Genomic DNA, 14,073 nt, shown 5'->3' with positions numbered 1-14,073 from the left:
GCTTCCCTGGTGTCGCAGTGGTTCAGAGTCCGCCTGCCGATGCAGGGAACACGGGTTCGTGCCCTGGTCCGGGAAGATCCCACATGCCGCAGAGCGGCTGGGCCCGTGAGCCATGGCCTCTGAGCCTGCGCGTCCGGATCCTGTGCTCCGCAACGGGAGAGGCCACAACAGTGAGAGGCTCGCGTACCGCAAAGAAACAACTTTTGTTGCACCCCAGCTGTGTCTGTGGACTAAGCTCTTAAGTTAAAGCTTCTCAGTACAATTGAGTCTCACAACAATCTTCAGGATTAGTTATCATTATCCAAAATTTTTTTCTGAAGAAAGCAAAGTTTAAAAGGAGACACATATTGTGCAACGTTCTGTAATTGCTAACTGGAGGGGCAGAATTCAAATTCAGGTCTACGTGATTCAACAGTTTATGGTCTTTCTCCTATATAACACTGATCTAAGGTAGTTGGTTTCCCCTCCCACAGGATGAAAATTGATTAGGAACATACACGTTACACACACACACACACACATACACATACACACACCTTCCAGAAGTTTAACCTTCCAAAGCGACTAGATGAGTAAAAGCAAACTGTTTCTAAGAGTGTAAATATAGGGAAGCCCATCCTCCGTCCTCCCTTTTGCAAATGTTTGCTCTTTCTGTTATTATTTGTCTTCAGCTTGAAGGCGTTAATGTACACCCCCAAAATGATTAGAGTACTCCTATTTCTTAGTTTCCACTTAAACTCTAACATTGTGTATTTAACTTTTTATTTTTACAATACCATCCAACTACTTACCTTACAGAATGCAAAATGCTGCCAACAAGTATTTTGAACACTCCCCCACTGATTTTGTTCATGAAAAGAAGAGGTCAGTTGTGGTGGTTTTGCAAGAAAATTATTAGTCCCCTGTTAAAGATAACGAAAAGTACATAAGTACGTGGGTGTAAATGGTAGGCTTATCTCTTCCTGCAGTATCACCAACAAAAATGGTACTTGTGACTTCTGAGAGTAGCAGCTGCTTTTTTTTTTTTTTTTTTTTTTGCGATATGTGGGCCTCTCACTGCTGTGGCCTCTCCCGCTGCGGAGCACAGGCTCCAGACGCGCAGGCTCAGCGGCCATGGCTCACGGGCCCAGCCGCTCCGTGGCATGTGGGATCTTCCCGGACCAGGTCACGAACCCATGTCCCCTGCATCGGCAGGCGGACCCTCAACCACTGCGCCACGAGGGAAGCCCAGCAGTTGCTCTTAATTTCGGTTAAGTCACTTTATTTTCGAATTGCACAGAATGCTGGGATTGATGATGAAGTTATATGTCACCACGTGATAGAGTATAATCCAAGTAATAAACAACATTTATAAGAAACAGATCACAGTAGGGGCACCAGACAGCCTTCAGCCGCAAAACAACAGGACTCAAGAAAAGGAATTTGATCAGTTGAACTTATTCAGATGTTACAGGGGCTGGTAATGTGTCAACAGGGAAATTGTAAAGATCCTTTCTGAAGACTATTTGGGAAGAATACACAAAAATAGCTAATAATGAAATATGTGATTGTACAGAAATTCCCTCATGGCAAACTCATGCTATTAATACCTAAGAAGAGAGTAAATTGCCCGTAAATTGCCCTGTGATCATAGCTGCACATAGTTGCAGCAAAGAAGGACTGCATATAGAGATCAACATATAGATAACAACTACTTAGCACACTGGAGGCTTTGGTGGGAGGGTGGATATTAATAGCCAATGAGATTCAGTTGAAATCACTGCAAAGTAATGGGAGCTGCTCAGTGCAAGTGTCAGAGAACAAAGAAATTGCTGGTTAAAGATCCATGAGCTGAGAAAGACTCTGAGACCATTAGTAGTTAGGAAATTGGTAATTTTGCCCCACAGTGTGAGCTAATCATTGCAAGTTCCCATGTCTGGAGTGGCCCCAGGGAAGGAAAGCTCTTCACAGCCCTGAAAATAAACAAAGGGCCTGTGTGCAGAGCAAGGTTTAAGGGAAACCGGAGCTGTTCTGAGGAGGCAGGTCCTGCCCCTTTCCACCCTTTAACAGCCAGGTGTATATGTAAGACACCTTCCACTTTCACTTTTGGACATTTTTCACGAAACCTAAACGTTTGTATTTTGGATTTCTCACCAGAGCTTTGTAACAAAGGAATCTGACTTTAAAATTGAGACTGTGTAAACGAAAATATTAAATGGATTCTCGTTAAGTACTTTATATTTGCAATAACGACTTTACTTTGCAATACTTGTATTTGCAATAATGACTGATATCTTTAAATTATTGCCCCGGTGGGACTGAGGGATTGGAAACCTTGAGCAGAGAAAAACAACGAAAAGCAAATTAAAAAATTTAAGTTGAAATACAGAAGATGGAAGGGCAGTAGAGGTTCAGTGTGGACAAATTGTTGTTGCTGTTGATTTGTTCATATCCAAATGTATTTTTGGCTATCACTGTTAATTTTGCTTCATTCATTCAAAAGCATGTATGTATGAATACTAGGTTGTGGGGAGATGATAGTAAGCCGAGCAGACCTAGTCCTTACCTCAAAGAACAGACAGTTCAACTGTTGGCTTACTAATTCACCAAACAATGCTACAATAAAATATGATGAGCACTGTGATAGTGAAAGTAAAGGGCTTCAGGAAATGCTTGGTGGAGGAGCTCAAGCCAGTCTAGGGGATTCTTAATCAAGACACCTCCCTGAGCAAGAGATATTTAAGCTGAAATTAAGAAAAAGAAAAAAAAAATGAAAGTAGGTTAACTATTTAGAATAGACACTGAAGTTGATGTTAACTTATTAAGTTCTAAGAAAATTTAATTTCTCAATTTTTGGTGTTTTGATGTCGTTTGGTTTTAATGATAATTATTCCATTTATTTAGCACCTGTAAACACCTTGGTTTGCGGTAAGCACATACTGGTTAGCCAAATTGCTATTCAGAGAAAAATGTCCTTCTGATCATTTTTGCTTTCCTTTTCTTTCAAAATTTGTTGGGATATAATTCATATACCATAAAATTCACCATTTTAAAGTACAAAAGTTAGTGTTTTTAATAAATTCATGAGATCATGTGACCATTACCACTATCTAATTGCAGAAATTGTTTTCATCCCAAAGAGAAACCACTACCCATTAGAGTCACTGCTCCCAACCCTCCCCTCCACTCCTTCCTTTAGAAACAGCGAATCAAATATCTGTCTCTATAAATTTGACTGTTCTAGAGTTTCCAATACATAGAATCATACAGTAATGTGCTATTTTGTGATTGACTTTCTTCACTTAGCATAATATTTTAAGGTTTACCCATGTCGCAGCGTGTATCAGTACTTACCCCTTTTTATGCCAATTAATATTCCATTGTATGGATTTACCACATTTTGTTTGTTCATTCATCACTAGATATGTTTTTTGGCTTTTATGATTTGTGCTACTATGAACACTCATTTACAAGTTTTTGTGTGGACACATGTTTTCATTTCTCTCGGGTATGTTATCGAATGGATTGTGTCCTGCTGCTCGCCATTTAAAAAATGAATACTCAAGAGATAAAGAAAGGAAAGGTGCCTTTAATCAAAACGCTGGCAATCTGGGGAGACAGTGGATTCAACATCCCCCAGAAACCACCTCTGAAGATTCTTCTCGGGCCTGAAAGCTTTTAAAGGGAAGAAAGGAAGTAATCTCAGTTAATCATTGGGATAGGGGTCAGAGTTGTCACCCTCTCCTACTGTATGCAGGCTCAGTGACTTCCTGTGATCTTCCTCTAGATGCTTTCTCGTTCACAGAGTTTGTTCTTGAAATTACTGAAGGGGAAGCTAGGGAAGATATCTGGTCATCTGTTAATTACTTACTCTTCATTTCTACTTCTTTGATCTATGGAAAGATCAGACAAGTTAGGCAATGTTTCGTGTGATTAAAAGATTTGAAAGGTGTGCTTGAGCCAGAGATGAGTAGAGCATGGAGGTGCCTGGTTTAAAAGTTAGTTACAATATAGCTTTGCTAAAGCAACAGTAAAAGGGGCTTCCTACTGAGGGCAGTTTCCTACAAAGAGCTGCTTACATATATACCTAGGAGTGGAGTTGCTGGGTCATATTGATAAACTCTGTGCTTCCTTTTAGATGTACTGCCAGCCTGGTTACAATTTTGCATTTCCACCAGCACTGTTTTGCTTTCTTTTTATAGACTCCAGAGGAACTAGAGGATGTTTCTGACCTGGAAGAAGATCACGAGGTCTGCAGTCACACCAGTGTTCAGACTGAAGGGAAAACTGACCGGGTGAGTCCCCTCCCTTCGAGGAGAGCTGTGTGTCATGCCCTCTCCTTGTCAATCCAGGCAGCCTCTCACAGTCGGGATTCCTGGATTTGGGGCTGGTCTTGTAAAGCACAGGGAGAAGAGCCTTAGAATGCAGGAACAGCATCATGAGGGGAATGATTCCCTCTACCTTGAGAGCTCACAGTGAAGCCATTTCTGGTTAGGTAGTAAATCAGTCCGTACTACTTTTTGTCTTTATAGCAGTCATGGGAATATCAAAGTGAAATTTGTACCCGTTTGTTTAGAGTAAAAAAGGGAAACTGCGAAGTTGTAAATATACTTGGAAATTCTAGGGGAGAAAAATCAACTTCTGAGGCAGTATTCCTCTACTTTTCTTCCTTTCTACAATGCTTTCTTCTGGGCCCATCAACAACACACACACACACACACACACACACACACACACACACACTCTCCGATGATGTTCATCAATTTTTGAATTACTCTGAGATGTTCTGTTTCACTTTATTTATACCCAATGCTTGGGAGTTTGTTAAAGTTTGGTTTCCTAGCTACTGATAGCTTACAACTGGAGAACAGACTACAGAACTTGAGTCTGGCAGGAAGTATAGCATAGTGGCTAAGACTGCCTGGGAATACATCTAAATCAGCCACTTCCTTGCTGGGTTAGTGGGAAACTCACTTAGCCTTTCTCTACCTCTGTTCTCTGATTTGTAAGTAAGTATACTAATAGTATTCTCTATATGAGGATTACGGTGGGAATCAACTAAATTAATGAATAGAGCGCTTAGCACAGTGCCTAGCTCTTAGTAAGTTCTCAATAATGATTACTGAGAATGAACTAAGTAGCAATAGTATCATTATCATCATTATTATTATTATTATTATTTAATTAGTTAAATTCAGTGTCATAAAATTTGGAGATATATGAAACAGATAAATTTAAGACAGTCCTGTGTTTTCACATATTCAAATTACCTAGAGCAGGTATATGTCAGTCACAATACCTGTGTTTTATTAGAAATGTTGGTTATCTTGAGTTTTTATTTCTTGCTGATTATTTGATCTATAAGTCCTGTACTAACCAGGGGACACACAGCACCTGGAGTTAGTTTCCTTCAAATCTGATAGGCACTCTCGGTAGGAGATCAAATCTTACAAATGGCAATGGAATTGGAAATGAATTTTGGCAATGGTAAACTTTGCTTACGCTTTCAGCGAAGTGAATGATTGATGCACTTGGGCCACTGGAGGTGGAGCGTGTGTGTCAGAGCACACAAAGTAACTGATTGGAGGGAATTTTCTTAAAATAAAGGCACCTTTTAGGATGCTGGGATTAATATAAACATGCCCTAGTTCTCATTCTGCCTTATCACATGTAGACAATGAAACCTGGGTTAAGAACCTTAAAATTTAGAAAGTTCAAATTTCTTCATCTGAAAAATGAGAATAATACTACACCTTCTCACAGCATCATTCATAACTCCAAAGAAGGCAATGCATACAAGAGTGTTTTATAAACTTTATATGCTGAGAAGAGAAGGTTCTTCTTCTTATTATTATTTATATTTTTGTTCTTGGAAAAACAGCAGCTAAATGACCACTTGCCCATGGTGGTTATAAAGCTGATGATCTCCACGGTTCCAGATCATAAGAATCTTTCATAGAAGCCACTGCTTCTAACCTTGTGGCAATCACCCTGAAAGTGCTCTGAATCCTGGCTTTGTGTTCCATTGTGCAGTTTCCTGACAATCCAGTTCATTTGGAATACCTGTGGGCTATACCCTTACCACTATCTAGTAAAAGATATCCATCACCATCAAATCTACTGGAAGCAACGTTTTATACAACCCAGCCACTCTCTGCTTTTGTAAATCTCCCCTATACATTCCAAATAGCTTGGATTTTATTCACTTCCTGCCTTGAGGCTTTCCTGTAATTGCTGTGTGGAATCCCTCAGGAAGCAAATCAGATAGTCTAATACATACACAACCTTATGTGGGGCACTAACACCTCCCAGAACAACTCTTAACAAAAACTCTTCCATTCCTTGGATGGACCATATAGAAGTGCATTTTCCACAGGTCCTCAAAAGTTCCCCAGGGGATCCAGCCAATTCCAACAGCAGTGACCAGCTTGATAACATATCTTTGGATTGGCTCTCCTTTCTTTCCTGATTCATTCTTAAGCTCTCAGTTCTGTTCCTTAAGATCTATTCCCCCAGACAAACTACCTTCCATTCTTAGTCTCTGCTTTTGGGGTAAAATGAGAAGAGATAGTCACATCACATGTGCTATTTATTTAATTATCATGTTAATTATGCTATACTACTATTATTATCCCAGTTTTACTAATAAGATCACTGAGGCTCCGATTTATATAACTTGTCTAATAAGTGGATTATGTTTCCACACTAAGAACTTTAGTGATTACCACACGTTGGTTTACTTAGGACATAGAGTTAGCAGAATGAATCCTTTACTAAAAAGTAGACAGAAAACCCTACCACAACAAACCTAATAGATCATCAGTGGAATGAAAGAGAACAGAATAAAGGATACTCCAGCAATCTGAAAGAAAGGAAGAGTATAAATTCTTTAAAATTTAAAGAATAATTGTTGTACAGTATGGATAACTTAACTTCAATAACACCCTCTTATTGAATATCTATCTTGTGAGTTTATCACAACAGATTCTGCTGTCGTACCTGAAGTTTGTATGACTAGCCAAGGAGGATAGCTCAAATCTGTCCACTACCTAAATCACCTGACCAGAACTAAGATCATGTTTAGATAGGTTTTATGTTCTCTCCTAGGCATCTTATATCCCTAATATTCCCATATTTCTTATAATTGCATCCCTGTACTTAGAGTATATTCATATGTTCAGTCTTTTTTATTTTATTTTATTTTTTATAAATTTATTTATAAAATATATATATATTTTGGTTGCGTTGGGTCTTCATTGCTGGGGGAGGGCTTTCTCTAGTTGTGGCGAGCCGGGGGCCATGCTTCATTGCAGTGTGCGGGCTTCTTATTGCAGTTGGTGCAGGCTTCTCATTGTGGTGGCTTCTCTTGTTGCAGAGCACGGACTCTAGGTGTGCGGGCTTCAGTAGTTGTGGCACGTGGGCTCAGTAGTTGTGGCACACGGGCTTAGTTGCTCCACGGCATGTGGGATATTCCTGGACCAGGGCTTGAGCCCCAGCATTGGCAGGTGGATTCTTAACCACTGAGCCACCAGGGAAGTCCATATGTTCAGTCTTATGGCCATTTGAGACTTTGTATTCTATCCAACATTTCCTGAAGTTTGTGTCCACTGGCCGGAGTATACCTTTTGGCATATTTGCCAAATACCATTAATTTGAGAAGATACCATAACATTTTGAAGTGGAATTTGTCGAGAATTTTTCGAATACTCACGCCATGCTCAATGAAGAATTCCTTGTCACTGCACAAGACAAGTGTTTGGGTTCATTTTTATTTGCAGCTGTTACTGAGTAAATGCCTTTTTGGTTCTTGGATTATGCAGACTCTGCTCTATCGAACATGTACTAGAACCAATCTTAGGCACTGTTTAGTAATGGAGTGACAGTTATTTATTATATTTTACTTTCTGCATTTCACTCCCAGTAGATCTGGCTCAACATCCTCTGTTACTGCTGTCATTGGTGGCAAATGCCACTGGGCATTGTAAAGGTCTCTAACCAACAAGTAATGATTTAGAATCCACAGTCAATGAGAGCAAAATACTAAAAGACCAATAATGCATGCCTTATGAGGTGGCAGAGGAACAGCGGTGGAAATTAGTGATTATCTTAATTATTAAACATGAATACTCACTGGACTGATCCTGTAGTTATGTCCAGTGATCAGGCATTCCACGGTGGTACAGGAGAGTGGGTTTGCTACAGGTTTATAGAGCATTCTTCAGAGCTCATTGTTATTCTGTTCATGCCCTTAGCAAGGATGAAATAGACATCTTTTATCTTAAACACTCAGAAAGAAATTAAAATAGACTAAGAAAATAAAATTCTTAAACTCACTGATAATAAGATTTTTTTGGTAAATCCTAAAAGCTCCTTAAAAATTTTATTAAATATAAGTTAAGCCATGTTTTCAATTTAAACAGAGCCATGTCATTTACCATGAACACTTTATAGTTTATAGAATATTTCCAAATTGCTGTCTTATTTAACAAAAGCCCTGGGTTTTGGTTTTTAATTTTTTCTTGATTTTACTAATTAGGGAATTAGACTCAAAGAGTTTCAGTAGTTTATGCAAGTCATATAGAAATGGGGCCAAATCCCAGGTCTTCCAGTACCAGCCACACTCCTTCCAGTGTAGCATGCTTGTAAACTTGGGTAGAACCTCATAATCCCTTAAGATTTCATTGCTGTACTATCGCTACAGCCATATTATGGTGTCAATATTGTAATTCCTCTAACAGAAAGATGACTCGTGAAACTGAAGGCCTTAAGCCTTAGTATCAGATCTGTTTAAGTCTCACAAATTTCTAAATGTCCCAATACTACAGTCTCCCATCAATAACAAAATCAGTTTCTTGGGTACTACTTGGAAACTACATAGTGATGCCCAGACCCTGATAGTCTCCCTGGTGGATCACTCTGCACTGATGAGATGGATTCTACTCAAGTAGAATCACACCATGGAGGAATTTCTTGGGCAGCAATCTGGGGTCTCCAAGCAAAGGATCCAGAGACAGAGGCAGTTACTCCTCACTCAGCCTCTTAACACATTGGCTTCTGTGATATTTGAATAAAGGGAACATTCTAATTTTTAGAAATTTTCCCTGGTTTATTTTGGGCAATTTGGGCGGCAGTAGCCATAGATACTCAGGAAATTGCGAGTGTCAGCAGGGTGGTAGCTAAAAGTATATTCCTCAAGCCTACCTAGGAGACAACTGTGGATTTAGAAAGACTCAATAAAATGGATTGAAAGAGTTTTGTGAATAGAATGGGTGAGAAAGTGACTTGCCTTTTTTGGCCCTGCTATATAAATAGAATGTAGAAGTTAAAAGTATGCACTTTGGGGTCACATAAACTTTGGTTCAAATCAGGGTTCTACCAATTACTATCCATATGACCCTGGGAAAGTTAGTTTATACTTCTAACTTACAGTTTTCTTATCTGTAAATTTGTGATAATAATAATATCTATTATTACTAATAGATGGAGTGGGAGAAATGGGTAAAGGGGGGTCAAAAATGCTCAAAGTAAGGGTGAAGAAAATAGTGTCTATTTTATAGTTGTTTTTGAATATTAGATATATGAAAACTCATTTCTCACGCAAAGGAAATGCTCAATAAATTTTGATTTTTACAAAAATGAATTTCAAGACATGTATAGATTTGTGTGTGCTAATGTTATACTTTACTTCCTTTTGAGTAGTTCAAGGAGCTTTGTAAATACAAATCTCTCAGTCTTTCAATATAAGACTGCTTTGGTCTCCGGTTTTGTGGGGTAAATATTTAGCACTCTATTACCAAAAATCTTTTGAAATTTTTTTCCTCAGGAGGGGCACATATCTGGAACTTCCTTAAAAGGTTGAAAGGAAGATGGTATTAATATGATTCTTAATGGTGCTAGCACTTTTATGTACATTTATATTCATAATGTAGTACTGGAATAATGATTACAAAAAGGAACTTTTGATAGTAAGAACAGAAAGTTTTACCCAAAAGTTGTCAAGTTCTTATTTTCTTCAATGATTTTGGAATGCTTGGCCCTGCACTGGGAGTTTTTCTTCTTTGTGGAATTATGGTAGCTTGGTGATCTATTAGTTTCTATCTGAGTCCTCAGTTACCTTCAGCAAGGTATACAGGGCTTAATTTTCTAGTTTTATGGTACATACTCATAAAAACAGAAAAAAATTCATCCTGATATTTTATAGGATGCATGTTGGAGACAGTTTTCCAAGTAGTCATTTAAAATCACCTTTCTCTACCCCTGTCCATCATGGACAGATGTTCTAGTGATTCTTCCCTCTGCCTAAACAGCTTGAAAGCCAGTAAGGTCTAAAAACGAAATCAAAAAGTCTGTTCTGCCTTACACAATTCAAACTCTGATCATAGTGTCTTATAGATAAGGAGTGGAAAAGGGAACTCATTTAACAGTGCTGAATAGGGCCAGATTTTTATTTGAAGGTATTTGATGCTCTGGTCTCTAAAACTTGCTGAAATTAAATTTAAAGAATATACCATTAAAAACAAACACTTAAAATTTTGTAATTTCAGCTGTAGTCATATCATATTTCAGCATGATAAAGTTATGATACCTTTTTAAAGATTCATCATACTTACTGATGACCCAGAATTAAAGAAATTGTGACTTGTAGTCAATTCGATGACTAATATTTGTCCTATCTTTAACATTATGCTCACTTAAGAACATACAATTTGTAAACCGGCCCTGCCTTAAAGAATATCATTGACGCCATTGAGTCTCTATATGCTCTATAAATAGAAGTAAATTAGGACGGAAATAACAGTTGCTAGGTTACTCGACACAACCCCAAAATGTCAACAGCAGCAAATGAATTGGAACATATCAAATCTTAAAATACTGGAGGTGATTCTTGGTATTTAAAAAAAAAAAGCCATGTGTACTTAAATATGACGTTGATGGTAGGAGAACACCCTCATTGCTGCTTTTTAACATGTAGTCCGCTGAATATCCTCAACCATGAGAAGAGAAAAATTGCCCTGAACGAGGGGTGCATTTTAAGAATTGGAAACATTTTAATAGAGCCTATTTATTATCATAATATACTCCCAATAACTTAAATTTATACTGAATTACCATACAGAATATGGAGACATGACTGCATTACCTTCTTCATGATAAAATTTGGTTTAGGTTGCTATGAAAAGCACAGGTCTGGTAAGCCTTGATGAAACGACATTACTCAGAAGCACTGCACTAGGTAGTGCACATTCTCATCATTTGTTTCTAATTTCTATTGTGTATTTCATGGTAACGCTGTTTTCTTACCTTTCTGGGTGATCGTTCTCAGTGCTTCATGGTTTCCTCTTCCTCTATCTATTCTTATGCATTAGGGTTCACTAGAGTTTTGATGTAAGCCCTATAGTCCTCAAGTTTTTTCCACTTTTCCTGGATATGCTCATATAGTCCCAAGATTTCAGATGTCCTTTATAGAGGTACATGACTTTAGCCAAGTCCTGTCTCCTGAGCTCTGGCTGCATATATTTGCAGCCCTGTAAGTTTCCTTGCCTCATGTAGCTCACCTGTGTAACTCACTGTTTCTAAGCCTGAATGCATCATCTTACCCCACAAATCTACTCTAACTCCCATATTTCTTATGGTGCTTCTGTACATTCTTTTGCACAAGTCTGAACTGGGAATCTTTTTTTTTTTTTTTTTTACTCCTTCCTACAGCTAATTGTACAATAAGTTCTGGTTTTACTATCTTCTATCTGAACTTGTCCATTTTTTCACCACCTCCACTATCACTTCTTTCAAAGAAAACGTGCACTGGACAAAGTCAAAAAGGAAAGGAAGACTTTACTCAAGACCACTGCAATAGAGGAGAGAGACCAGAACTCAGTCTGAGTTCAACTCTGCTGAAACAAGGCGGTGAAAAATTTTCAGAGGTGGGTTGAGGGGGATTGGAGGCCATCTATGTTCTCTTTGGTCTTTACCCAAAGGAGAAGTGAACTTTCTCTATTTACATTACCGGAGGTACTTTTATCGTTTGGAGCCAGGTGCCCTCTAAAGTTAAGCTCCTCCCCTCCCACAGAGACTGGAAGTCAGGGCTCTATCTTCCTTGATGGTTACATTTCAAAGGGATGGCTCCCAGGTCCTTGAGAAAGGTAGTCCTGGGTTGTAAAACTGGCAAGAAGTGTTAAGGTATTTACATTTCAAAGAGACAGAGAAAGAATTTACAGCTATACATTATAAAGTGCATTTTCTAAGAAAAAGGAGGTCAGGAGCTTAGAGTCAGGAAGAAGTCTGTCTAAAGCTTAGTCAAGCTGAGAGGAGTGTTAAGGTTCTCTTGGTGAATACCTTAGTTCAGGCACTGATGTCTCTCACTAGATTGTCTATAGCAGACTCCTAAATTGTCTCTTGCCTCTAGCTTTGTGAACATTCATTCTCTCACTTGAACTCGTGTAATGTTTCTAAAGTGCAAATCTGTCATCTATCACCATGCATTAAACCTCTTATAGGTCTCAGTGTCTCCCCATCCAATCCCTCAATGCCCTACGTAAGAGAACTTCAGGATCTGCTCCCCGCTCCTTTTTTTTGCCTCATATTTCACCACTTTCTCTCCAAACCTGACCCCTTTTGTGTAAATCATTCTTCCTAGAAGACACAGGCTCTCCCCTCACATCCCTCTCTTAGGAAAACAATTCCCTCAAGTCCTCGTCCTCCCCTTCATCTTTAAAAACCTGCTCATCATTAGGATTCCAGATTAGCTTAGACTTCACTGAAATGCAAGTCCAAGTGTACTTTCCTCCCAACATCCATCTGTAATACATAGAGATTCCTATATCATGACATTCATTGTGCCTGTATAATTTCTTATATGATGGCTTTTTTTCCCCTCTATTCAGTAAACCTAAATAAACCTCATCAGTGCAGAGAACATGTTTTTGTCTCATTTAGTGTTATATTTACAGAACCTCATACACTGCCTGGTAGATTTAGATGAAAGAAGATAAAGATCACCTTCCTTTTGTAAGCCACCTTGCCTCAAAAGTACACTAGGTCTTCAATAGATTAAGTCTAGGTGATTACATTAATTTCTTTCCTGATCTTTTTCCCTTCCAACAGGTTTACTTACTTGAACCAGATAAATCTTACTATAAATTGCTAAGTCACTACTCTGAAATATTCAGTGGCTCCCTACTACCCAGTACCCGCTAGTATAAATATTAATTTTTCTTCTTCTTGCCAAAGTCCTTCACAATGCCTCCTTATTCCTGGCCCTCTAGGCATACAAATCCCAAAACTCTCCTTATTTGCTAAACTGATTCTTGTGTTCCTGGTAGTTAGAACTATCCCCGAGGCTATGATTTTTCCCATGTCTGAATTGTCTACTGTTTGTCCTTTTTTACTCCGCCAAATACAAAAGTACTTTAAGGTGAGCTCGACTCCCTTAATTTCCAAGAGGTTTTCTTTATACTTAGCCACTATTGATTTAATGATACAAAAACTTCTGCTGAGAAGCAGTCTAAAGGACAGTGTACTTATTCATTTTGGATTTTTATGTGCTAAGGTCACTAGGCTCTATCTTTCTGTATCTACAGTGAAGTACTGTACCTGGAAGTTTCAACTTTGTTTTATACAAATTCTTTACCCTAATTGAAATTTAGTGTCATTCCTCTGACTTTATAAGTCACTGTGTAAAAATCTAGGCAGAGAAAATTTAAGTTTAAAGCATTGTTACTATTTTATCTGAAACTTTTTATAATATTTTAATAAATAGTTCTTGAAATGTCAATCCAGGAAAGATTGTTACCAATACTTTAACATACTCTCCCTTGTCAGACAGTGAAACTACATTAAACTATATACATTTCACCCTACCTTGGTTGTTGGGAATTTCTCAGTTAAAATTAATGCTTGGTAACTAATCTTAAATTCCTGGTATGTTTGTCTCTTGTTTCTAATTGTCTTATTTATCTTTAGAAATAATTAATCTTCATTATTATTAGTTAGTGAACCTAACCTTCCATCAAGCTTTAAATAGAGTGTTTTCTACTCATTGATGCTTTCATAGAAGAGGAAATAGCAAGTAGGAAAGCCTCAAGGAAGGAATGCTCT

General features: G+C 38.3%; 1 protein-coding gene across 1 annotated transcript in view; it reads left to right on the top strand.

Annotated features, from left to right (window-relative positions):
• Nucleotides 1-14,073, top strand: part of CTNNA3 (catenin alpha 3) — a gene marked incomplete at both ends in the record, with an annotated part of 1,638,358 nt that overhangs the window by 1,459,555 nt on the left and 164,730 nt on the right. The window contains 1 exon segment of the mRNA XM_079710492.1: nucleotides 4,182-4,274. Within this exon segment, the coding sequence (XP_079566618.1) occupies nucleotides 4,182-4,274 (93 nt within the window).

This window comes from Hyperoodon ampullatus, assembly GCF_949752795.1.
Source record: "Hyperoodon ampullatus genome assembly, chromosome: 1".
In the NCBI taxonomy this organism is placed as follows: Eukaryota; Metazoa; Chordata; class Mammalia; order Artiodactyla; family Ziphiidae; genus Hyperoodon; species Hyperoodon ampullatus.
This window is presented reverse-complemented; position numbering and strand designations above follow the sequence as displayed.